This window comes from Diplotaxodon limnothrissa, linkage group LG2 (assembly GCF_057381915.1).
Source record: "Diplotaxodon limnothrissa isolate DT_005_m linkage group LG2, D_limnothrissa_male_GT1.1, whole genome shotgun sequence".
Lineage (NCBI taxonomy): Eukaryota > Metazoa > Chordata > Actinopteri > Cichliformes > Cichlidae > Diplotaxodon > Diplotaxodon limnothrissa.
This window is the reverse complement of record NC_140597.1, coordinates 39698423-39723732: the sequence shown is the minus strand read 5'-3', so window position 1 is coordinate 39723732 and position 25310 is coordinate 39698423. Positions and strand designations below refer to the sequence as shown.

General features: G+C 41.1%; 1 protein-coding gene across 3 annotated transcripts in view; it reads left to right on the top strand.

The window, feature by feature from the left end:
• Nucleotides 1–2349: 2349 nt before the first annotated feature.
• atp8a1 (ATPase phospholipid transporting 8A1) overlaps nt 2350–25310 on the top strand; it is a 106824-nt gene continuing 83863 nt past the window's right edge. For all 3 annotated transcript variants that reach the window (XM_085363525.1, XM_085363533.1, XM_085363517.1), the window contains exons 1-2: nt 2350–2709; nt 21482–21596. In XM_085363525.1, coding sequence (XP_085219651.1) covers nt 2661–2709; nt 21482–21596 — 164 coding nt within the window. In that variant the 5' untranslated portion in view covers nt 2350–2660. The remainder of the gene's footprint in view (nt 2710–21481; nt 21597–25310) is intronic.

Here is a 25310-nt window from a genome sequence, read left to right as displayed (position 1 = left end):
AGATGTTCAGGTATTTTGGATGCAGTTCATCTTGACCTCATGCAAAACATTGTGTGTTTTGTTTTTCCTCTTTTCCTGCTGAGAAGAGGACTTACAGTGCCACTGAAGGTGACACCCCCCCCCAAGAACACAGTCTGCAGACTTTGTGTGGAAGATGTGCAGCCGAACATGTAGAAGTATAATCTCATTTCCCTCTAATCCCCACCACAGTGAAATGATTTTAATTTATACAGGAATATGGATAAAAATAGGAGGAGAGCCTCCTAAATCATTCCCATCAAAGAGTTTTAGATCAGATGAAAATATGCACTGAATCTCTCAGCTGGAACAAAAAGAACTGTGGAAATACTGTTGGTGAGAAATAGACATCAGACAGCTGTAGTGTATCTGCAGTTCTCTCAAGCAACTGCAGTGGTGCTGGTGCTGTACAAATGCTGTCTCCAGTGTGATTTGCATTCCAACTGCAGAGGGAAAGAGGACCCACTTTGATTTGCTGTATGCACAGCAGACAGGCAGCACAGCCTCGTTCTTTTGCATGTATATTGTCCTTTAAGTCCTATTTCAGGTTCCCGATCGTCCAAGTTAGAGCAGATTCATGACAGGCGAGTGACACTGATGAGAGCTAGAGTAAGTCACCCTGGATTAGATCTTCTGCTGAGCTCATCTCTAGACAATAATCACATAATAACACGGTGACTTATACTACAGTCTGTTTACAACTGTTTGATCCTGTTATTTTTGACAGTGTTTTCACCAATCTGTCACTTCAAAACTCTTTCATTTGTTGCTTTTTTGCATGAGTTTATTTTTACATCTTCTCAGAACTGCTTATTGTGGAGATGACTGATAATTTATTTCATTAGTTTGGGTACTTGTAAAGAAAAATGCACTGTTCTATTGATCAGAGACATTAGTTTTGACACAACACCCGTGTGCCAGAGTGGCCAATCCATACAGACATTTTTGTCAGTTTCTTTTTCTCTGCAAAAGATTATGCTGAAGGTAAAGCCTCAGGACTTGTTAAAGTCTCTGTATAGATGAACCATGTGTATTTTTGTTGTGCGTACATATTGAATGCTGGTGAATAATGGTAACTGTTGCAGCATCAGAGTGACTTGCAGATTGATTGCAGTTCTCTATCAGTGCATTTTTTTCCTGCGTTTAACGGAAAGTACAGTGCAGTAATTCAAACACGTCCTTTACTTCATACATGTGTGGTACAATATATTAACATCTTATTTCTGTCACTATAAGACAGTTTTTATTGCTTTAGCGATTCAAAGGTTAACACTTCCTGGATATCAGTGTTTCATCACTATTTGAATAGGATTAGGGTCATTTTTGCAAGAGCAAAATCCACAAAATCATCACACACATTGAATAAAATGGCCATAAATGGAATTAATGACACTGTAAAGCTTATGTGTCACTTGAGTGCCACTAATTGAGAAAAACAAAGCAAGAGTAAAAGGAGAAAACCAACTTTTATGAGCACATGATTTTTGTTAAATATTAACCACTGATAAAATCTAACAATGTGTAATCTTGTAAAATGATACTTAACGGCATGGGGGTAAGCTTTAACCCCAGCTATTAATGTTGGCAGTGCTTTTGTAACCAACTCTCTTTCTCAAAATGTCAGTATTCAGTGTTCATCTTTATTTGCCACGATTTATACTTATTAAATAATAACCACTGTGCTATGAATTACGCTTATCTGAGAAGTGACACATTAACAACAGCAATGAAAACCAAGAAGTAATTAGGAAAAAATATGTGCTTTTTGTAATATACTCACCTATGTTTGAATAGGTGAGTTGTACCGACAGATGTACAGATATAGTGGCGTGTATTGCAATAAATAAATAGATAATAGAGATGAACGGGGACTTTCCATGAATGGAAATGAATTTTGTTTTATAAAACAAAATCTCCTACTGTAGTTTTATGCATACCGGTCCATTAAATAGTGATTTCTATTTGCTGATGGTGCACAAAGCACGTTTGATACACGAAAACATGATTCTGTTCTAATAAGCCAACTCCCAACATGTGTATGTCTACCGCGAAGGGGGGATGTGCTTACGCCAACCAGCAGTTTCAAGGCCATTTTAAAACAATAATCTAGCATTTTAATGATTATGGGCGACGGGGATTGAAGTACAGCACTTTAGCCTCTCGATATTATCAGATAAATATTATTTCTATCACTTCTTTTAATTCTAGCCAAGGCGTAATTACGGTTATGTTAATGTGTTAACCCCTCCCGCTATTTCTGCAAATGGTACAGTCCATAATGTGAAGCGGCAACGTCCCCCTCACTTCAGTTCATGGTTAGTCCGTGTCCACTCTTACTATACCAGGGGGGCGTCTGACGGCTTCAGTCCGCCGTGCGAACCGAGATGCTGGGCGATGCATGAAGCGGTGGGCTCCTGAGCATGGTTCTGTCACCAACCGGGAAATGAAAGTTGGCAATTCCTTATGTAAATCTCTCATCAGCAGTGAACACGCATCAGCTCAATCCGCATGAGAGAGATTTTGATTTTTTAGCCGTAATTTTGAAATTCTTTGACGGTTGAGGAGCAGCAGCCAGAACACACGGGGCAGAACCAACACCGCGGCCACTTGACAGGTGCCGTTGCCCGGCTCTGCGTGGAGAGATGCCGCCCGTCCAGAGAACGATGTCTGATCTTCGTACTCGGGCGGAGGGTACGTAGGAATGTTTTTATCTGTTTTATATTTTCGAGACCAGGCGAAGAAAAAATATCTTGTACATTATTACCTTCTTCCTTGCTAGAAGGCCGGCCGACAGCTCTGTGGAAGTGCAGTAACTCGCTAGCTAAAGCCGTGATTAACGGTCCCCCCGAATAGGCGTAAATAAGACCCGAGGGAAGAGAGGGTCGGGCGGTTTGGAAGTTTTCTATGAGACGTTCAAGGGAAAGAACTCTTTCAAGTTAAATGTTAAAAATAATAAGTTAGCCTAAAGTGAAAGTGATAGAGGAGAAGGGGTTTCGAGACAAAGGCGTTGTCACAGTGAAGCCGCTGAAGATTGCACCTGACCCCGGGACAAGCCATATCCTACCTCTTAGGAATCACCCCATCATCTCAGAAAACAGATTAAGTTGTAGCTTACTCAAAGTATCCACAAGTGTCCAGCAAATGGCATCTACAACTGTGTGGGTCTAATAATGCAGCCATTGTGGTTCAGCTGGGGCCCCCCACTCCTTCCCTGCACCAAGAACTTTCCACTGCATCTCTATTGTGTTTGGCAGGGAATGAAGATGCAGACACATAGGCATTACCTAAGTGATTTGATTGCTCGTAAAAGGATGTGTTTACTTTAGGACACTTAGTGGCATTTTAGGCTTAAAGTTGTGTTTGTCTTTCCAGCAGAGTCCAAACACAGAAGTCTACCTACCTGCTGCAGGTGTGCAGACTTGTGCACCTGCAGCCAGTCTTTAAATCCCTGCAGTCACTCATGTGAGGCTGACATTGACCTCTGACTACTCAGGGCTTTGACTGGATTTATCTGCAGACATCAATAACAAAAACCCATTTTTTATGATGCCTTCTGAAGTTTCTGTTTCTCTTCACAGTAAATGTAGCAGCGCTGTTGCCACTTGATTTTGAAAGGCTTGGGCTTGATTTATAGCTGCAGAGGTCTGGGTAATATCTCAGTCTGAGTTATTGCTGTTGAGTATATAATTTTGGCCCCTAAGGCAGGCGGGCTGGTCTTGTAAAGTGAATTAAAATGAACCTTTTCTAATTTGTTTTTGTGTGCATCTAGATGAAGTCGTTGCGTAATGTCTAGGCCACCTTATTATACATATTATCTGCTTTGTAATTTACCAGCAGTGTTTTGGTGTAAGTTTAATGTGTTTTTCACTCCTTTTTTTTCAAAAAGTGACCTTGTTTAACAGCACATTAAACATGCATATGGGGGGCCAGAACTAGACCATCAAAGGATCTACCTGGCTTTGCATAGTGTGGAAGTCTTTAATACTACAGTTTCTTGATGAAGCGCATTGTTAATCCTTTTGAGTAACATGTAGAGTTCGTGAAGGTTTTGTACCTTTCTGCTGTGAAGGTACATGTGCTGATATTAGACTCAATGAATGTGGAAAACCGAAATACAGTTTTAAACTTCATTTATATTTCTTAAGATATCTCAGGCTGTTTTCTGAATGGATTACTCATTGAATTAGAAAAAATATTTAACACGGAATTATGCCTTTTGTTCTATGAGACGTTTTTAAAGGGTTCACCGTTTCTTTAAAATCCCATTTGTGGCCTGGGTGAAGGCTTTAAAAATTAATTTGTTTACACCAAAGAAAGGGAAAAATTTGGAGTGACGCTTTCTTGTGCGGTGGTTTTACCTTTCTGGCCCACATGAGATCAGTTTGGACTGCATGTTGCCCATGAACTAAAGTGAGTTTGACAGTCTGACTCTAAATAGACTGAGCTGTAAAGATACAAGCAATGTGACTTAAAAATTTAGATGCTACAGATGAGTTAAATAAAACGTTGATCGACTTGTGAATTTCTTGAAATGTTATCATCAGTTCATGATGGTTAAGCTTGGCTTTCAAAGTTTCGTGTACCTATAAAACCGTGCTAATAAAGCAGCAAATTATATTATACGATATTGCAGCAGAATACACTGGGGGTAATATTGGGAAAGAAAGCATCTTTTCCTAATGGTTTTCTGAAGATTTAATTATTGAGTGTCTCTCCACTATCCAGATACAAAGCTGCACTGGAAGTAATCGGTCCACACACTGTATGCCAGTCCATACTCCCAACAGATGGTCTTGAATCGTAGAGGTTATTTGCTTGTTCAGAGATTTGTCATGACTGTGTTTGGGTTCAAGAGTCTCCTTCGTTGGATGAGGCTCTCGTCTGTTTTGCTTGATTTTTATCTTTTATTTTCTATTTTATTTTACTTTTTAGCCCCTTGAACAATGTTTGGTTGTCAGTTTCAACCTCTACACCTTCTTATAAGCATTGTTCAAGTGTAGCATGTCTTCAGGCTACATTTATAAAAACTCACTCCGTACACTCCAGCCTCAGACACCTAATATTGGAACACTTCAGGAAAGAATCGCTTTCAGCTTGCATTAAGCTTATGATCAGCCCTGTGCAGCAACATACGAATGACTAACCTCTTGCTACTGATAGGTTCATCTCAGATGTTCTCTTGGCTGAAGCTTTGTTCGTTTTCCACAGCTTCCTTCCTTCCTTCCTTCCTTCTTACCTTCCTTCCTTCCTTCCAACATCATTAGATTTGTCTCTGGGGAATTGCATGCACTTCTATTGAGAACAATTTCACCCTCATATTACACATTGCTTGTACTAAAGTGTATTACTCAGTAGTTAGACATAAGGTAGCGCATTACTGTATGCCAGCCAGCCCTTTGGACGTCTTTGTTTACATCCAAAGGTACAGCGGTGTTGTAAATTCCAGTTTGTTAGAAATACTTAAGTGAGAACATTGCATATCATTTTTAGTTTTTAACTGTCAATCCAACACAGTGTCAACTTGAAACTTTGCTAAACCGCAAAAATCCTCTTTTTCATGGATGCCTGGACATACACCTTATTGTAACACTTATGAGAACACACACACTAATCATTTTAATGGAGATGGAAGGCTTTGGATACAGGGCCTCAGTGTTTGTTTGCTGAACTGAAGGAACGTTTAGGCCTGGCTAATGATGTCAGCCTTAACAAGCAGATTTGGGGCAGACAGTTACAATTAAGTAAATATAAATTCACGACTGCTTACAAAGCAAAAGACGACCGCCGATAACAAAAATCGAACTAAAAACGATGTGACTTTGAGTCAGCGTCCTTCACAAAATGTTGCACTGAAACTAACTGAAACTGAACATTTTCAAAAAAGAGTGGGTTTGCAGATATGAGCAACTCCACCCTGGAAACTAACTGAAAAGCAAATTAAAAACTCTAAAGAAAATACAAATAAAAAGTAAAACTGTAATAGCTCTCAGACTGGAATTTGAATATCCTCTTGCTGAAAGGTGATTTGCTTGGCGGTAGTTTTGTCTGTTGGTCCTAAAATGCCACTTGAGGGCTGGTAACTGTAACGCAATTTGTCATCCTGCGCAGCACAACAGAAATGATGGATTTTCGCTGACGAGCTTGTGCATTATAGTGGTAGAAATCTAAATAATTAAATACGACGAGACTGTATAAAAGTGTTGACCAATGCGGAGCCTGCTGCAGTCAGAGGAACAAACAGATGAATTATGCAGCAGCTATTGCTGTCACCATTACACCACCTTTTTAGGTTACAAAGAGCAAACAATTAAGCTTTTCAAATCAAGTCAAATCAAATCACTTTTATTGTCACATCACATGTGCAGGTACATTGGTACAGTACATGTGAGTGAAATTCTTGTGTGCGAGCTTTCACTTCACTTGGCTTTGTGTACACTCTTATCCGCCTGCTTCGGGGGAAATTTCTTTCAAGCATCCATCTCAGTGTTGGATTGGATCACCTTCCGTGCTTCCAGGTTGATGGCCTGTGCTGCTGCTGCTCTTGGATCAAGTATTTTCCAGCCTCATGGCTCCATATCCACTTCCACTGTTTTGCTCAGTCATGCGTCTGCTCAGCAGCGTTTCTTTCAGTTGTTTTTATGAGAGCCTGAGCACACTCCCCACCCTTCAGTTTTATATTTTAATCACCACTGTGCATCAGGCAGGCTTCCATCTAGAAAGGGCAGCCCTCTGCCAGGCTTACCACCTAATCCATCAGCAGCCTGTCCGTCAGCCCCCTCTGTGCTGCACACTCGCCAGTCTTGGCCACCACGTGCAGCCCCACTCCTTGTCACTCTTCTCCGCTGTGCTGTGGAAACATCCGAGATCCCTGCCAGCCTGTTCCTCGTGTGTTGCCAAAACAACCTTATCTAAGACAGTTGGGATGCAGGTGACATTAGTGCTTATCAGCACGTTTAATGTATGATTCTACAGAGACAGACAGCCACTGGCAAGGCAGCCAGGGAATACTTAATTATATATAGAAAAGCCAGCACTTTCTATAAGCCCAGATAAGTGACATTAATATTTGTGAGGATTTACTTTCAAGTTCTTTCCTAATTTGTTTAGTGTTAATAACCATGTCAATAATAAATCTGTGTCTATGGAAGAGACAGCTAAAAACATTCATCAAAATGTAATTTTATTATTTATGAGCTTTTGTCTTAAAATCTCAGAAAATCCAGCATCATGTAGTGCCCATGAGGGGCAGCACAAAATTTGTTGGAGCTTTTATTTTGAAGGTCGAACAAAGCTTCCTGTAAAGCTCGATGGTCATCAAAACTTTGATATTTGTATAATAAAGCATCAATTCTAAGGCTATTAAGGTGTGCTGAATGGGTTCACAGCTGCTGTTTGAATGGCCTCTGACTCCACGCACTGACCCCGATACACAACCACAGGTTCAACCATTATGAGGTTTACTGAATATTTATGTTCTGTCACGAAACTATGTTGTTAGCACAAACCCCTCTGAAACCCTACGATGTAACCTGACCTTTACCGCTGTAGAAATGTAACTGCATGTCATGTTGATGCAGCCTGTAACCATAGCGATTGCCATTTTCAGTACTAGCAATTCCTCCTGTGCATCTCCTGCTACTTTCTCAATATTTTTTATATTTGTTGGAAAGACAAGAACAACGATTGTCTCAATATAAGGAGCCTGGCATCCTTAGAAGTCAGCAACATCCTGTAGGAACATTGCCAAAACTGTCTGAATGGATGTGAGGGAATGTACAAAGGAGTGGAAAAAATTGAAAGACTCTGGGGGGGAGACCACAACAAAGAATGGAGACCCAGAAGTGAGTTTCTATCGGCTGGCACTGCGTATAAAATGCTGGGACATGACCACAAGGTAACACATAATGCACCACGCACAAGCATAAATGCCGGTAGTGACATCGGCCACTTGGTAGGCTCTACAAAGATTCACAGCAGAAGTCTAAATCAGGCCTTAACCAAGATTTATGGTCCAGCAGAAGTAGCAGGTTCGCTGACGGTTTGTTGTCAGACGGAGGCAGTGCACAAAGTTGTACAGCTGGTCTGTGGGCCACTCCTGCTTGTGCTGTTGGTTTCTCGACCAGCTGTGCAGAGGTGCGAAGTTTTAACATACAAAGAGGTGAAGTGAAATCAGGTGTTAGAAACAATAAGAAGTGTCCACTGCAGCCACTGCTGTGCATTTCATGGTGTATTTTTTTGATCTTTAAAGGGTTTTTGGCAGTTCTGCTGCCTCTTTTTTATTTGAGCCATTTGTCAGTATGTTGACATTCTGAAGATGTTTACATCATCCACTTCCAGCAACGTGCAGTCAGGAATTTTTTCATTAAATTCGCCGCGAGTGGCAGGAGCTTCCCAAGTAAAAATGCTCATTTGAAATGTTAGTAGGTGAAATTCAACATTCGTTTCAAGGTATTTATCACACACACAGAACAAAAGGTGATTTTGTGGTTGTTTTTGTTGTTTTTTGTTTTTTTAGCAAAACAAACATAAACCTTTTTTTTTTAATGTGTTCCAGGCTCAGAATTCAGAGTGATGTGATCACTGATGGTAACATTTCCAGGAAAAAATCAAAGTGCAAAAACTGTAAAACATGAAGACGTGGATGAGCTGATGTAAGTTTTGTGGGGATTTCCCCAAAGCTGTGAGTCAAGTAACTCATCAAAATTTTGGGGGGAGAAGGAGAATAATAGTTCTTCAACTCTCATTACCTTAGTAACTACTAGGTAAGAGTGAGACATTATAGCCTACTTCTTCTATAATCAAGCTATCTCTACCTCACTGGCATTATCCACATTTTTTTCAAGCATATGTGGAGCAGGCTGTGCGCCCTGTAGCATTTTAATAAGACTAGCTGAACCTCGGTCTGTCTGAATAGTTGTAATAGCATGGGGAGGGAGACTGGAGGGATTGAAAGCTGCCAGTGTGCCTGGTGAATCACTGGCTGATAATAATGTGGCACAACACGCCACTAAATCCCCTTCCTGGGTTTGCTGGTGTGTCATATCAAGTTCCCTCTGGCTTCTCTACCCTATGTGACTTCACGGGACACATCCCGTTCTCCATTTTCCACTTCACGTCCTGCCTCCATCACTAACCTGCAGCCAGCCTAATATGTGTTTCTTCAGATACTCAATTTCCCTCACCTCAATGATTCCTCTCTGTCTGCAAGGCAAAGTGGATGTGGCAGGTCACCGTGAGGAGGAACGTGCAAATGCATGTTCCCACTAAGAGATAGATTCAGAGACTAAGAACTTAGAGTTGGGTCTTCATGCAGAGACGCAGACTGTTGTACTGTTTGCTATATTTGTTGTTATGTTGATGTCAGGCAAGGGAAACTCATGATCATGATTTTGGTGTGAAGGCTATCAAAACCGTGGCTCTATGCAATGCAGTAAACTAGTGTTTTTTCTACTTGGCATAGAAACATGTGAATGTGACGGTCTTTATTCAGGTAGAAAAATTCAATAAACTCAGTTGTGCATTTTAAAAGCAAAAATCAATGCAGTACTGACCAAACTAAATATTTAGTTTAATGTTTTGTGCTTATATTACCCTTGGACTCTGTCAGAGTACCTTGGTGTGATAGACCAAAATAATGTTTATTTATCTTCTCATCTTATTCTAAAATTAAAGCCTCTGTTCACCAAGCTACTGACTTTAAACAGCAGGTGGGTGGAGCTTCTGTGCTCACAGCTGTGTACTTTAGATGACAGGGATTACTTGCACATACACTGACCTCATAATTTGAAAATGGTCATTTTTGATGTGAACGTCCACCACCGTAATAGTATTTGTATGACTAAAAATAATAAAAAAGCACAATAGGTTCAATTATAAGACCAACTTGGATTCAGTGTAAAAGCCACTAAATCCTTGATTTTATGGTCCCTAATCGAACCATCTGCTGAAATTGATTAGATCATTTGATGAGCAGGTTAGCTGACATCCTGGTTGAGTCTTATTTACAACCCACTGCAAGCCTGCATTGTAAATTTATGCTTGTAGAGATCCTCCATTCGTCTCAATTTTTCCATCAGCTATAGATGGGCAGCAAATCCTGAAACATGAAATAATCTCAGATACCTAAAAAAAGGAAAAAAAGAAGAAGAACCCATAAACTGTGTCTGTTTTTCTGTCATCGTAAGTTTTTGCTGCTGAGCAGAATTTTGTGCCCCCGGTGTGTGAAAGTGTGATGCACACTCAGCTGAAACAGCAGGAAAATTGCAGCTAGCGTGCGTGTGCCAGGAGACAGCCAGTGTGACAGTGTCACAGTGGGATGACGAGGTCAGATGAAGAGGTGTCAGCGGGCACTCCACAGGAAAGCAACACCATCAGTGGCTGGGAAGATGAAATTCTCGCTGCCCTCGCGCCCCGCTCAACCATCCCCCACACCCTCCTCCCATCCCCGAGAGCGTGTTCATTATACGACAATGATCCCGTCTCAGCTAGGTTTACGTTCAGCTAGGTCACAGTCATGCATTTGCACATTTATGGTCAGTTTTAAAAGTATATGTAAAAATGTACTGTTTTATAATGCATCTGACGGATCCATCAAGGTTATCCTTGAAATCAGCCCAAAGACAATCACTGCTCATATTATTGGACTGTGGTGCGAATAATGCATGAAGTCATCGTTTCATGAATTTAATAAAAGCAGTGAGATGTGAATAAATAACAGACAATAACTTGCATCTACCTACGTTATCATTTCCTCAGTCAGACTGAGAACAGTTGATATGTTTTGGACATGCGTGACTTACTCTGTGCACTCGATGATGGAGGTGCCGGTTTAGGCCCATCTCACTGGCACATCAAACATGTCACATCAGGTCAAATGGCAGCGCTGGAACACTGGCACAGATTAGTTGTCATTACTCAGCCATTTGTAGATTAAAGCTATTTTTAGAGAACATGTGGCAGAAATTGTGTGGTTGTTGTTGCCTGTTTTAAAATCTGAGCCATGAACTAAATGTCTCATTATTTTGTAGGAGTTTCATTAAAATTTAAAATTGATTTTACATTTGTTCAACTTTCATGTTTGGGCCCCTGAAATCACATTCAGTCTGTGAACACAAAGCTTAAAGTGTGTCTTTGGATAATGCTAACTGCGCTGAGAGTCGTAATAAGCAGCCATTCACGTTGTTTATCTTTAAGGAGTGTCCCATTAAACCTGACATACGACCCATGACACTACAGCTGTCGACTAATCCATCTGGTTTTGCAACATTAACATGAGCCAAAACTTGCCAGATCCCATTACAGCTTGTTGTTCCTGTTCTTGCAAAAAACCAAAAGGTTGAAGTACAGAAGAGCTCTAGTTATGGGGCGATCGTGGCTCAAGAGTTGGGCGTTCGCCTTGTAATCGGAAGGTTGCCGGTTCGAGCCCCGGCTTGGACAGTCTCGGTCGTTGTGTCCTTGGGCAAGACACTTCACCCGTTGCCTACTGGTGGTGGTCAGAGGGCCCGGTGGCGCCAGTGTCCGGCAGCCTCGCCTCTGTCAGTGCGCCCCAGGGTGGCTGTGGCTACAATGTAGCTGCCATCACCAGTGTGTGAATGGGTGGATGACTGGATGTGTAAAGCGCTTTGGGGTCCTTAGGGACTAGAAAAGCGCTATATAAATACAGGCCATTTACCATATAGTTAAGAATATGTAAAGTGTTTTAGCCCTTACAATTGATCAGACTACAAAAGGAAATATTAGGTTTATGCTTTCACTGTTTACCATTAAGTTTTGGCATCCGCCCCTAAAGAACAGGCTGTCATGTTTTTAACCATTTAATTGAGTTCAAGTTGAGTTACTCAAGCATACGACACCGTTTATTTGTCAAATAGCCAGAAATACCACAAAAAAGGCATCGACACACTCTTTTTTTGAATTTCCTAAATAAGTGGCCCACTCATGCTTACACGGACAGCCATTTTGAGCTTGTTAGTGTGTTAATGTTCACACTTTGCTTAATACAGCAAAGAGAGAGAGATGGCACACAAAATCAGCAACAAGAGTGAAAACCTTTTTGTTTCCGCCTTAATCAACAACGAGTATAATAGGCATATCTACCCACCAGCAAATGGTGGTTAGATTGTTATCATATTTAGTTGGAGACCCTACTGTAAATGCATTCTTTATGCATTGGCCACTGAAATTTAAGTCTTTCCAAAGTATAAGTCTAGACTCTCCAAATAACTGTTTTGTTGCTTGCAGAGATGACAAAAAGGAAAAACGTTTAACCTGTGTGTGTTAACATTTTACAGTTATTCATTGTGATATTGGTTTATTGTCAAATGCCTGAATATAACTTTGGTTATTTGCTAGCGGTTGTTCAGTGAAGGTCTAAATCAGGGGTGGGGAACTCCAGGCCTTGAGGGCCGGTGTCCTGCAGGTTTTAGATGTGTCCTTGAAGAATACTGTAACTGAGTGACTGACATTCACAAAGTCTGTTTCCTGTGTCCATTCCTTTAAATTTCATGGCATATGCCTCTCTCTTTTATCATTCATAAAGTCATACACAGTGGAAAGGTTTCTCTCTCTGCAGATCCTCGCTAAGCCGAGCAGGGCCAGCCCTCTGATGTCAGTGCAAGCCCCAGCTGCCTCTGTTGTCCCTGCACTATCCGCCCTACTGTAGCCCTCCTGAGCCTATGAGGAGCCAGACGGAGCCAAACAGGGAGGGGGGATTAAATCTGCAGCTGCCCTGTTGTTGTTGTGAGTGCCGGTTACAGCATTGTGATCTGATAAGCGACTTATGGATGTTGCTGTTGCTTAGATTGAGGCAGTATCTATATTCCCCTCCAGCTCTTCTCCTCATTCACAAATGGCAGGTGATCGGGAGGGAGGGGGGCTTTCATCTCGGGGGCCTTGGTTCCCATGAATAGACTGTAGCCGCTCTGTCTGCTGAAATATTTATGTGGCATAAATGAATCATGTTGAGATCTGTCTTTGGTGGCGATGAGCTGATATAAATGGCGCATTAGGCTCACTGAGTTATGAGACTGAGACATCCTGAAGTCCAGCGGTTTGGAACTAATTTGAGCCTAATAACAATGGTAAATAGCCTCGGGTTAAGGTGAACAACGTGCAGACTGAGAAGGCTGAATGTTCTGCCTCACTCCTCTAGCTGACTTATTTGGGTACTTGTTAACACGGTAGTTCTGCATGTGTAAAGACAGAAGCAAACAGAAGCAAAGCCAGTCATTTGTGTGTATCCTGTGCTGCTTTTCTTAACAGAGTTTCTTGACTGTTTAGCTGCTATTTGTCTGTCTGTATGGGATCAATATCCGTAGCCCCCAGCTGCCTGCCCCCACCTACCCCGGGTGTGATTGAATATTTGCTTGGGAGCCGTGTTCTGGCCAGGTCACGTGCCTTCTCGGCTACACTTTATTGACAAGCCTTCAAGTCTCTTGCGCTCATTATTCTTTTAGAAGCTATTTCTGGACGAACAAAAAGCCTTTTTACGTTTTCATTTACCTCTAGACTTGCAGTGCACTCTAGCTGATTGACTAATGGGCCTTTCTGAAGAATAAGTCATGGATCCTCGTGAGTCATCACTGTGTAATTAAGTATATAATAGATGCTGGCCCAAAGAAGTTCCACGATGTAGCAAAACTGTGATATGATATCTTGATAATATCTGGGCTACAAGAGATTCGTTTGACGTCAAACATTAATAAGATACTGTTGCTAAAAATACATTTACTCCACAATAACTATTTCCATTTGATCATCTACTTGAAAACATGGATTAGTGCTATTTCTGTGCTATAATGTGCCTGACTGTCACAAGATGCAGTACTGGCTAATATACTTGACTATCAGGTCATTATGGTTCCTGTCACTGGGGCCATTATGTGCATTTTATCTTTTTTTTGTGTTGACAGTCATGCCAGGAATAATTTTCCACGCCCAGCACTCTTGCCTGACCTGAGCTAATATAGTACCATCGGGAGGATGGTAAATCAGCAGGGGTTGGGCTTATCGTTAACCTATCGTTAACAATGAGCTTCATTTGAAAAGACCCGGGATAAAAATGAGCTCATATTCAAGTGTGAAAGTTGTATAGACGTATAGAAAATAATTAGTCTTTCCATGCTTTTAGTATCTTAAACATGCAGAGGCGATTGAAGAGGGGTTTTCCTTGCCTGTCGGTTTCTCGGTGTCTCTGTGACCTGCAGCGTTTAGCAACAGGAATACAGAAACAGACGGGGGAAGACCAGCGTGTCTTGGCCAAGCCTTTCTGGGCCCAGTTTTTTCCCACTGGGCACCCTCTCCAAAATACGTGCGCCCTTGTGACTATTGTTCCACCCGTCTGTCTGTTGGCTGACACAAGCAATAATCCTGGCATCTGGCCTGCATCCAAAGTCATTACGACACTCGGTGGCATTGATCCTTCCTCTGGAGGCTTCCCCTCCAGAGCTGTGTGCGAATCTCCTCCCACTGAGCTTTAAATAGCTCTTTGTTACTTTTTTCGCCCTCTTTTCTTTCCAGGCCTCTTACATTATTTTTATGTTCAGTGCTATGTGTAATATGGGGCTTCAATTAATAGTTGAAAGGTGCTGTTATAAACACAGATTAAGAATGATGCCCACAGTGAATATCCACCAAGTTCACTATTTATGGTCTCTGTATTAATGTCAGGGTAGTTGAGCCGTGACATGCCTGCAGTTAATGACATTAGTGCTGAGAAAAAGCACGGTGTCCACCAGGGAATATTAAGAGCAGATCCCACTGAGACGTGCGGCTGTGGTTCAGTACATTATCTGCAGAGTGTGTGTGAACATAAGGAAAGAAAATGAACTGGATATGGTGGGGGAGGGAGACCATGCGGAGGCCTCTGTGGAGTAGCTGGGAAAAGTTATTTTAATGACCTCCTCAAATTCTCATCCCCAGCTCCTCTGGATGGTACTGTTGGCCTGGTGTGCTACTTTTAAATTTGTCCATGGTTACAGTTCCAGTGCCACTGTAGTAAAATTTTAACGTTTCCATTGTTAATTTGACCCTTGACCTTTAATTAAAATCCCCATTTCAAGTATAGTTTTTGCTCCTGATGTGATTAAAAGCTGCATATCTTCTGATTGGACCCAGTTTTCGCTCTATATAGAGCCAGCTCCTTGCAACATCACCTCAAGTTGCAGTATGTTTTAATGTCCCTGCAAGAGCGAAAACTGCAACAGTTTCCTATGAGCAGCACTGACAGTGAAGGAAGAAGAGACCTCTGCAGAACCAGACTCAGGGAGGGGCAGCCATCTAATAAGGCTGTGCAGAGACACAATGACATAACACAAATTATGAAACAGAGAAGTTGAAAGTTACTGACATTCAGTAGTGGCATATAAATGCATCAGGAGTGCTTGATAGGCCAAAGTATTTAGTTTACCTCCCAGTTTGTCGAGCCCACCCCACCACTTTCTCGCTCTTGAGCTGCTTTTGCTCTTAAAGCCAATTAAAGTGTTCAACATGTAGCCTTTAATTGGATCAGGTGTGCAAGAATAGTAGCCGTATCAAACCTCTTAAGGCTCGACAAGAACAAATCTTAACTCTTCTTAAGACTATGAAACATTCGTGGAACAAACTGGCTGTCATGTAGGGCTGCCACAAACGATTATTTTGATAGTCGACTAGTCACCGATTATTTTTGCGATTAGTCGACTAATCAGATCATCATCCATTAGACGTAAAACTACAGCTTATTGCACCAGCAGCATCTGCTCTTATATAACTATCATTAGCTTACAGCTTTAAGTGTTTAAGGTCTGTGCTAACTAAAAATAAAGACAAGATGATAGTTTATTGAATTTTAATGAAATTTGCAGATTGTTTCGGTGAAGTTTAATAAACTCCTTGCTATCTAAAATATAACAGGACACCGGAGTATATTCTGGAGCATCTCACACTTCTGATAATCAGCTGTCTGCTTGAGGTTTATTCAGCTGTGTAAAAACTATAACTTTAATCTCAGACAAACTGATTTACTCAGGAACAAATAAAATACTAAAAAAAAAAAGCCAAACAATAACATTTTAAGTTATCTAAGTGACTCATATATATTTAACCTGAGTAGCGAAAGACGGCGGTGGGTTTGAAAACGATTTGCGGGGAGTCCGGTGTTCTCGCGGCGCTAGTGAGCCTAGCCCCCGGCTCGCTAACGAGCTAGTGGGTAACAGACGTCTCCGAAAACGTCGGAGCGCTTTTGAAAATATGCGGTGTCCTGATAAACTGAGCAGATATTTGAGGTTTACACAGCTACATTCTCGCCTGAAAATATGTTAAACGTTTATTTTGTGACCCAGAAAGAATAATAAGAGTAACATTAAAACTAACTAGCTGCCGCCATTGTTGGAAACTGCGCTGGGCCGCGCTATGAATTCTGGGACACAGCTTCTTCTTCTTCTTCTTCTTCGGGGTTTAACGGTAGCTGACATCCTTGTACATGCAATGCTGCCATCTTCTGTTTCAGTCCGTTATTACACTCTTAAATCCTGCCACTTATTCCTGCGTCTTTTGTGATCGTACAAAGTTTCAAACGACGCGTCGACTATTAAATCAGTCGTCGACGATTTTGATAGTCGACGTAATCGTGACTAGTCGACAAATCGTGGCAGCCCTACTGTCATGAGAAACCAATCTGGTAATAATCAAGCGACAACTGAGAGTCCAAGTCTAACCTTCTCTGTCGATTTACCCTGATATTATTAGGAAGATGAGACAAATTCATTCGTATCGCCCATAGGTGTTGAGAAAAGAAATACTTTGTCTAGATTTGGGAAATAATTTCTAATGAGGCTTGATTTTTTTTCTTTCTGGTATTCATCTGACACTGGAAGCAGAGGACACGTCAGCTCATGATGCAAACCTTGGTTGCTTAAGTGTTTGACATATTAGTGATGTATTTTGGATTAAAAGCTTGATTCATCTAACAGGGCAGCAAATAGCACACTGTCCTGGCTTTAGTCTAAATGATGGTGATGTTGACATTACACACCTTTACTGCACCAAGTAAAATACAGAATAGGTGTTCTTAGCTTCCTGTACAGTTGCTTGTGTCACAGTGGCTCAAAGGAGAGAGGAAGAGGACTTGGTTAAACAGCAGCATCACCAGCTGCAACTGGTGCATTGCAGCACCTGGTCTACCCCAGCACACCGGCTCCTGCTGCGAAGGCTCGTTCAGATACAGAGACGCAGCATCAATCACAGCTGCTCAGCCAGCTCCTCCGGCCTGTTATTCCACACAGGCCTTATGCTGCACTTAGCAGCTATACTATCCCTGTCGTTTTCACTCTGTTGCCAGTGTAGAAGGTAATTCCTTGATAACCCAAGCTGCTTAAAGACTTAGCTTCTTCACTAACTTTTTTTTCTTGGTTGGATTTGTTCCCTGGTGTGTAGGCCATCTCTTTTTGGCATTGGTTATCGTTGAAATGCCATTGAGCAGACTTCCTGATGAAACTGAGCAACATTAGTGTGGGATTAGTTCTACAAAAAGACACAAAATAAAGGATGTTGTAGCCATCCATCAAAGGCAAATATTTATATGATCAACAGTAACTACAGAAAACTCTTTGACTAAAGCATGGTTCATTTTACTCACACTTAGACCAACTTAGACTTGGACCAGCTATATTTGTGTGCATAGTTTTGGTCCCCAAAGGCCGCTTTGAACCAGGAAAAACATGATCACAAGTTAGCTGTGCTGTGATTTCTTTCCCTGGTAGTCTCTGACACTGAGAATTATTTTTATGACTTTACAGGTGGTGATATAAACCCATAAACCTACAGTGCTATCTTCTAGCTACACTCTGCAAGCAGTATTATCTTAACTACAGCATAGTAAACTTCCAGAAAGTCCTCCCGTGCTGAAATTGCTTAATAATGTCAAAGTGCATAGAAATGGTTCCTTATGCAGACTAACATATAACAGGAAGAAATTTGCTGTAGTTTTTGCCAGTAGCTCTCTTCTCATCCAGCCCAGACTCAGTGAAGCAGCAGGCCTTTAAGTCAATGTCCTTTCCTTCACCTTTACTCAGTGTTGTTACTCACTGCTAAGTACCTGTCGTCCCAGTGTCACCAGGTGAGCTCTTGGCTGCAAATTCAGTTTTAGTTTTGGACCGAAGAGGCGAGGCCTACTTTCCTGAAAGAGGGATGAACGCACATGCTCTTAAAGAGGAACCACCAAACCGTAAAGTCCGTACAGGATCAATGAATCAACTGTTCAGCAATATTATGTAATGCTGTGGTGTTGCAGGTCTTTCAGTGATTCTTTACATCACCCATTCTCTGAAACGATGTTCTTTGTGTAACACGTAGAAGCGTGAAAACATATTTCAACAGGTGCTCTAAGTCTTTGTTGAGCTGACCATATAATTCTGGGAACAAAGGTCATTTTGGTAAAAGAGTATACAGTGTGTTCTTGAGTAAATAGAACCTTTAATAAAACATGGCTTTAAAAGATAACAAAATATAATACTGGTGTTTTTCAGGGTGCCAATTTTTTTAGTATGCAGGAAAAACCCTTTTCTTCTTCTTGGTGCACAAAGAATGAACTACGAGAAATCGTTAGCTTATTGCAATATTGTTTACACTGTTCATACAAACCGCTTAATAATAAACAGGAAGAGCATTTACTGACTTAGTTGGTGTCACTCTTAAACCTCCTGTTGCTGTGTCCATCCATGGTTTGTCACCTCACTAATCCAATATACTACCTATGCAGATCTGTTGCCTCGTGTAACAAGGCTGTGATGGTGAACTCCCAGCCATGTAAACAACTACGGGGCATTTATTTTTAGCCCAGAGCACATGCTAAGGACAAAGTATAAGGAGGCGATGCTAGCAGTCACTCCTCAATAATCTATGTAAAGCCAAGTGGATCATTAAAATAACAAGTAGCTGTAATCTAAGATTCATGGTTTGTGTAACATGAGTGAGAAAGTGCTAAGTGAAAGGTGAGAGCAGAAAGGAAAATTAAGAGTGGTGACAGCGTGAAGTGTGACTTTGGAGAATGTGTTAGCGTTCTTTGTTTTGACTTGACATTATAAGAAAGACATACTGCAGGCAGGGGCTTTAGCAGCAGGCTGCAGCTGGGGCATATCCAGGCAGGGCTCTGGTTACAGCCCCTCCTGACACTGGGTTTTGTTGTTCGTGCTTCCTGCCAGCTTTCCTCCCTCCTACGTTTGTGCCTGAGAATGGTCCTTCTTTCCATTTTAAACACTGCGGCTCACCTTATCTATAGTTGTGAAAGCTTTGCTGTCTCCCTTTTTGCCTCCCTCTAACACCAACACACTGTATGCTAGGGAAGACTAGCCAGCATCCAGTGGATCACATGCATGCAATCTGAGTAGGAGTACTGTTGACTTTGAAGTTTTACATTAGCGCTGCCCTGTGAGCATTGCTCACGTCATTAATCCAGACATATCAATTAAAAATTAAGTATAGGGAAATGTGAACCCCAGAAACCTTAAAGTGGACATTTACAGCTCCGTGTTTATGTTTGTTTGGGTCTGCCGGAGCTACTGGAGACTTTCGGTTCAAAATAATCCAGGTTGCTGGTTGCTGTGGCATCTGCGCTCATGACAAGAACTGAGATGACCATATTAAAGATGTCCCCTGATACTCATACAGAAAAGGCTGATAAGAAACGTTTAACGCAGTCTGAATTTTGGCTGTTTAGGGTTACATAACCATATGTTGACCTCATTCATTATTTGAAGCCTCGTTCTTGTCCAGTTTTATGATCAAAAGCTATAACAGCAAATATGTAGGACAGGAAGTAAGGAGAAGTATAATAGGTTCCTTTTTATGTCTCAGCTTTTTCCCCTTTCAGCAGAATTAAGCAAAAATACATATTTGATTTTCTCTTCTTATCTTCCAGGCTACATGATTCCTGTCAAATATTCTTCTGTACTACTCTCCAGTGTTTCAGTTTAAAAGGATCTTTACCTCAGCAGGACATTTGTTGTTTTTTTTAGTGTGTTTACCTTATCAGGAAGGGGGCACTTTAAACGTCAACTGCTGCAAGTATAAAGTTCAGGACTAAACCTCACTTCTATTTGCATGTGTGAGAGGAGATGAGAGATGTGTACTTCCCATTTCCAGTTCTGCACTAAGCAGTTTCATGCTTTGTGCTTGATGTTGCTGGCAAGTTCCAGGCTGCAACGTCCCTAGACGCATGACGCAGCATCTGCCTCCTGCATAGAAAGCATGCATTTTAAAGGCCTAAGCATTATACCCGTCTGCATCTGCAATGTGTTAGTCCTTGTTTTTAGTGGCAAAGTAAGATGCAAAAATGCCTTTTACAAATCAAATATTTAGTCAGGGTTTTAAAAACAACAAGGAAAAATGTGTTACACGCATAAGCATCTCTGCGACCCACATACAGCGCTCACGAGGCCTCGCTAGTTTTGTTTTAGCCAACAGAGCTCCATCCCACTTTGCTGAACTCGGTACTTGGTGGGAGTCAAACAGTGCCTCGTTTTTCCAAAGGAGTGGAAAGAAGAATTGCATCCATGTGGGGACAGATTTTTCAGCACTAAATGTACCAAATCTGCTAACAACCTTCTTTTCTTTTCCTTGCAGAATAGTGTGTGATGATTAACTGAACAATGAATGGAGTTTCTGCTGTTCATAATTGAAAAAGTTTTCAAAGAATTTGAATTATATTGTATATTTTTTGTTGCACTTAAGTGTCTCAGATCGTCAGATACGACTGAAATGCTGTTTTAAAATGATAATTTCATTATTAAAGGAAAAAGGTCAATAGAAATATACCTGTGGTATGCCAGTGCTGCCCTTCTTCCTGTGTAGGTGAGTCACACTGTCCACACAGAGTAGGTGATTTCCTTTTCGGTGTATAATAGGGTTTTTCTCCAAGTTGGTGTTTTACTGTGAAGGTAGTAATACAAGATGTACTCTCAGTGACATGTCATTTGGCAAGCCTATTGTCTTTCCGAGGTACCTTCTCACTCCATTAGGATAACAACTTGACCGTATAGTGGCATCAGATCATCACGCCCGAGCTGAGGCAAGCTTAGCATACGTCACTTACAAACATCTTCTCAGTGATTGTGCAGACTGCAGTGATTGTAGCCTACAGTAATAACAGTTTGGCTAATGTATTGTGGATTGTGTGCTAGGAAAACACTTTGCAGAGCATAATGCATTATTTTGAATTCAGAGTGCAAAAATACTTTGCTTTTGTTAATAAATCTGAAAGAAAAGCTGTTGTATATGAGTCTAAAACCTCTAAAGCGCCAAGGTCAGCTGAGCTCTCTATTGATTTAGTTTGAGTTGGACTTTTCCTTTTCCTGACTCCGAAGGGTCCTTTGGGTGCGTTTCGACACGCACTAACTCAAACACTTCAAAACCCCTTTTGATCTCACTTTTATTTGTGCTCAAAGCAGACTTTTTGAACTTATCAAATGTCTTTCCCCCCATGCTGCAGGATATGAAAAGACAGAGGACGCATCAGAAAAGACATCCTTAGCTGACCAAGAAGATGCCCGGCTCATATATCTCAACCAACCACAGTTCACCAAATTTTGCAGCAATCGAGTCAGGTAAGGAGATGTTGAGTTTCTAATAATCATGGCTGCATCTAGCCTGCAGTCTTAGAGCATACTTGTTGAAATAGGTAGTGGGCAACTTGAGCAGTAAGTAGAACCTAAGTTTGTGTGGTTTTAGATTCTGCAGTTTCATTTTTAGCTGCGAGCATGGTGATTTTCTTCAACACATTGGCTTTTTCAGCTTTTTTTTTTTCAACGATGCATGAGCACTCAGGTGGAGTCCTGGGTGGCATCCGTGTTTGGACGGTGGAAAGGTTTGGCTATGTCAGCAATGGTTTCATTCGCTACACTTTTAGGGATACTGGTCACCTGTGGTTGTTGTGTCATTACTTGTGTCAGAGGATTGTTGGTAAAAATGATGGCTAGTGTTGCGTACCCTGGACGGGTGGATTCAATCTACCTGAGGAACTTAGATGCCATGGAGTGGGCCGAGGAGTGATACAACACGAGGTGTGGTGACATTCCTTTTTTGGAATGTCAAAAGAGGGAATGTGGAGATACAGAAATTCTTTTATTGCTGCCATATAATCTGCATCATTATACCTGCATTAATAACATTCTTCACAGCATTATTTCATCTAATAATATTTCTCACAGTATTGATACTGCATTACAGCTGTTTATTGAAGATGTCCATTTGAGGATCCTTCCATTATGTTAACTTTTATTACAAGTACGGTCAGAAGTATTTTATACACATTGCATATTTGTGCCTATTTTGAGTTGATGTTCAGTTCATTAAGGGTCTTAAGCTTCACTGGCGTGACTGTCCAGGTGATCCATGCTGAGGGAAACTAGAACATAGAAGGATAGCTGCATGCTCACAGTACATATAATACATATAATCTAGGAATGTGTCCGGCCTGAGGCCTCAACTCATTTGGTGTCTCACTATATTTTATTCTACTTGGTAACAGACGATCAGAGTCAATAATTAGCCTCAGAGACCCTGAGGGCTTGAAGTTTATTACCTTGTATGGACGGTGTTATAGAAAAGAGAAGTTCTATGTCTGCTTATAGCTATTAAAGATGTACGATTAACTGTGACTAATGTCTGGAACCTATTTTAATCTGTCATTGACGCCATGGGGGGCGTGTACCCCACTGCTTTATAAGTGTCCACAACATGTATTTTGGTCAGAAGACATATGTTGATGTTTTCTCTGGGCTGTTAATAAACTCATCGTTTGATTGCACTTTTCTGGGGCCTCCGTGGTTTGTGACACTGCTCTACATTGATCGATTTCGCGACAACATGTATCGCCTGCTCATGCTTCATGATGAACCAGCAGCCAAACATGCTTTAACCCTAAATTAACCTGCAGATTTACAATCACATGATTTGATCATTTCCAAGTAGCAAACATTTAGAAGAGTTTTCAGATCTTTGTAGCAGATACTGTGGAAATTTGGAGCAGAAATAGTTTCAGTCTCTTTGCGATCCCTTTTCTGGTGTGATTGCAAAGTAGAGGTGAGAAATAAAGCCTCAAAATATCACAATATTTCTAGAAAAATGGAACCCTATTCCTGATGATATTTCTGAAAATACCAAACATTTTATTGACATTTACACCCTCCAGGCAGCAGCACTTGTAAATGTAAGTATACGAAGGGCATTTTCCATTCTTCTTTTCCCATGATCTGCTGTCAGGCAGTGATGACACACTACTTAATTCAAAGTATGAATCTATTACCACAAGGTTCCAGCAGCAGTAGCATGACACTGCAGTAGTAGTGACACAATATTATATCTAATGACACAGCAGTACCCTGCTGCACAGACTAAATAGCAGGCTAGTCTGTGGTACCTAAAAATCTTGCTTTCAGACTTCTAATATTGACTTCTGAATAAGCCATAGCTGAAACACTGTACAGATCACCTGCTCTTGTGCTGTAGAGAGAGTTCAGGTACAGCCATGACAGCACCCTTAGCCATATGATATTTGATACCTGCAAGATTTGTAATGCTGGTGCTGCATCAGTGCATATACCCAGACTGGCCTGTTTATCATCTTGCGTATCTTGGAGAAGTGGAGTGCTTTTAGCTTTAAAGGTCAAGATTGTTGGGTCAGGCCTCCCTCTGTCAAGGAGTGTTACGGTTACCATTCCTGCCTCACAAACAGCGTGCTTACACAGAGACCGCTACAAACTGAGCTGGATTAGTAAATAGAAAGAAGCAAACTAGGATGGAGCCCATTGTTACCTCAGCTTCATGAGTTTACAACATAAATCAGACAACAGTAAATATGAGGTATATTTTTTATTAGCACAGTTTGTTTTACTCTGTGAGTAGAGCAGGGCGATATGGCCAAAAATATTTATCACGATATATATTGGAAAATTTGCGATAACGATATAACCGACGATATAATTGATGCGAGACAAAATACAACTCCACAACATTACTAGTGCAAAAAGACAACCTTCCATTTATTTTCACTTAAACAAGAAGCTGGTTTTTATGTACATTAAAGCTTTATAAAAATGTAACAGTGCAAATGCAAATTCCTTGCTGAAAGTTTAACCAAAAGGCATTTCCAGTAGAAATGGGCTGACATATCCTGAGCATAACCATGTATAATATCCACTGAAGTTAAAAAGAGGTGCTTTGCAACATTAAACTGCAGTGTGCAGTACGCATTTTTCGGACCATAAGGTGCACGGGATTATAAGGCACATTAAGCGAAACAAAGCAGTCAGATAAATCAAACTTTATTAAACTCATTCTTCTTGCTTCCTCCACTTCTGTACCATTGATTCATTAATGTTGAATTCTCTGCAGCTGCTCTATTCCCATGTTGTTGCAGTATATTAATGACTAACCTCGTATTGTGGATGGATTATCTCAGTTGTTCTCCTGACTGAAGTTTGGTCCGTTTACAGCATCCTGCCATGCGATTGCATTTGTCTCTAATCATGAAGAACCTTCACGTTAACTTTTATAAGTGGAAAAGTGTTAGTGTTCGTCCTCCAGCTTCACTGTTTATGTTATGCTAACATAGCTGTGTCGCTAGCGATCACGTAGCACATCATTATATACCAGCTAGCCCAACTTCAGTAACCCTACAAACGTCACTGCTGTTTAGTTTCCTGTCTTCATTTATGTTGGAAGTGATAGCAGAGCTGTACGTTTGAATTTTTTCAGAAATCTCTCAGTCAGAACATGCTATATCATGCTTAGGTAACTAGCGAAACTAGCGAGCTAACTTCCGCTAGCTTCCTGCTAACTTCTAACTCCGTTAAATGTAATAACTTTTGTTTTCATGGATGCCTGGAAGTTAAACTTTATAGTTACACCTGGTAAAGCAGCAATGCTGATCGTTTTATTAAAGATGAAAGAATTTAGACAGTTTTTAACTCTCAGTGATGCTGCAGTGTTGTTTGACCTGAAACATACGGAGTTTAGGACCCAGATTACTCCCAGATTTAAGAGCATCTTAGTCCGACAAATACGACAATAACAACGGCCGCTTGCATGTTCTGCAAAAAAAATGTGCTTTGTTGTGTATCTGACGGACAAACACCAAACCAGTTCCACATCACGGAAGTTGCACCATTTTTACAAACCAATTCTGGTTCATCTGTTTCACTCAACAATCGGCCATGTGCGTATGAAAACAAAGGCACTGCGCATGCGCGTTTTACTCCCATTCGATCGCGATATTTCATTTTCCTATCGTTGCCTAACATTATACCGGTATTACCGTG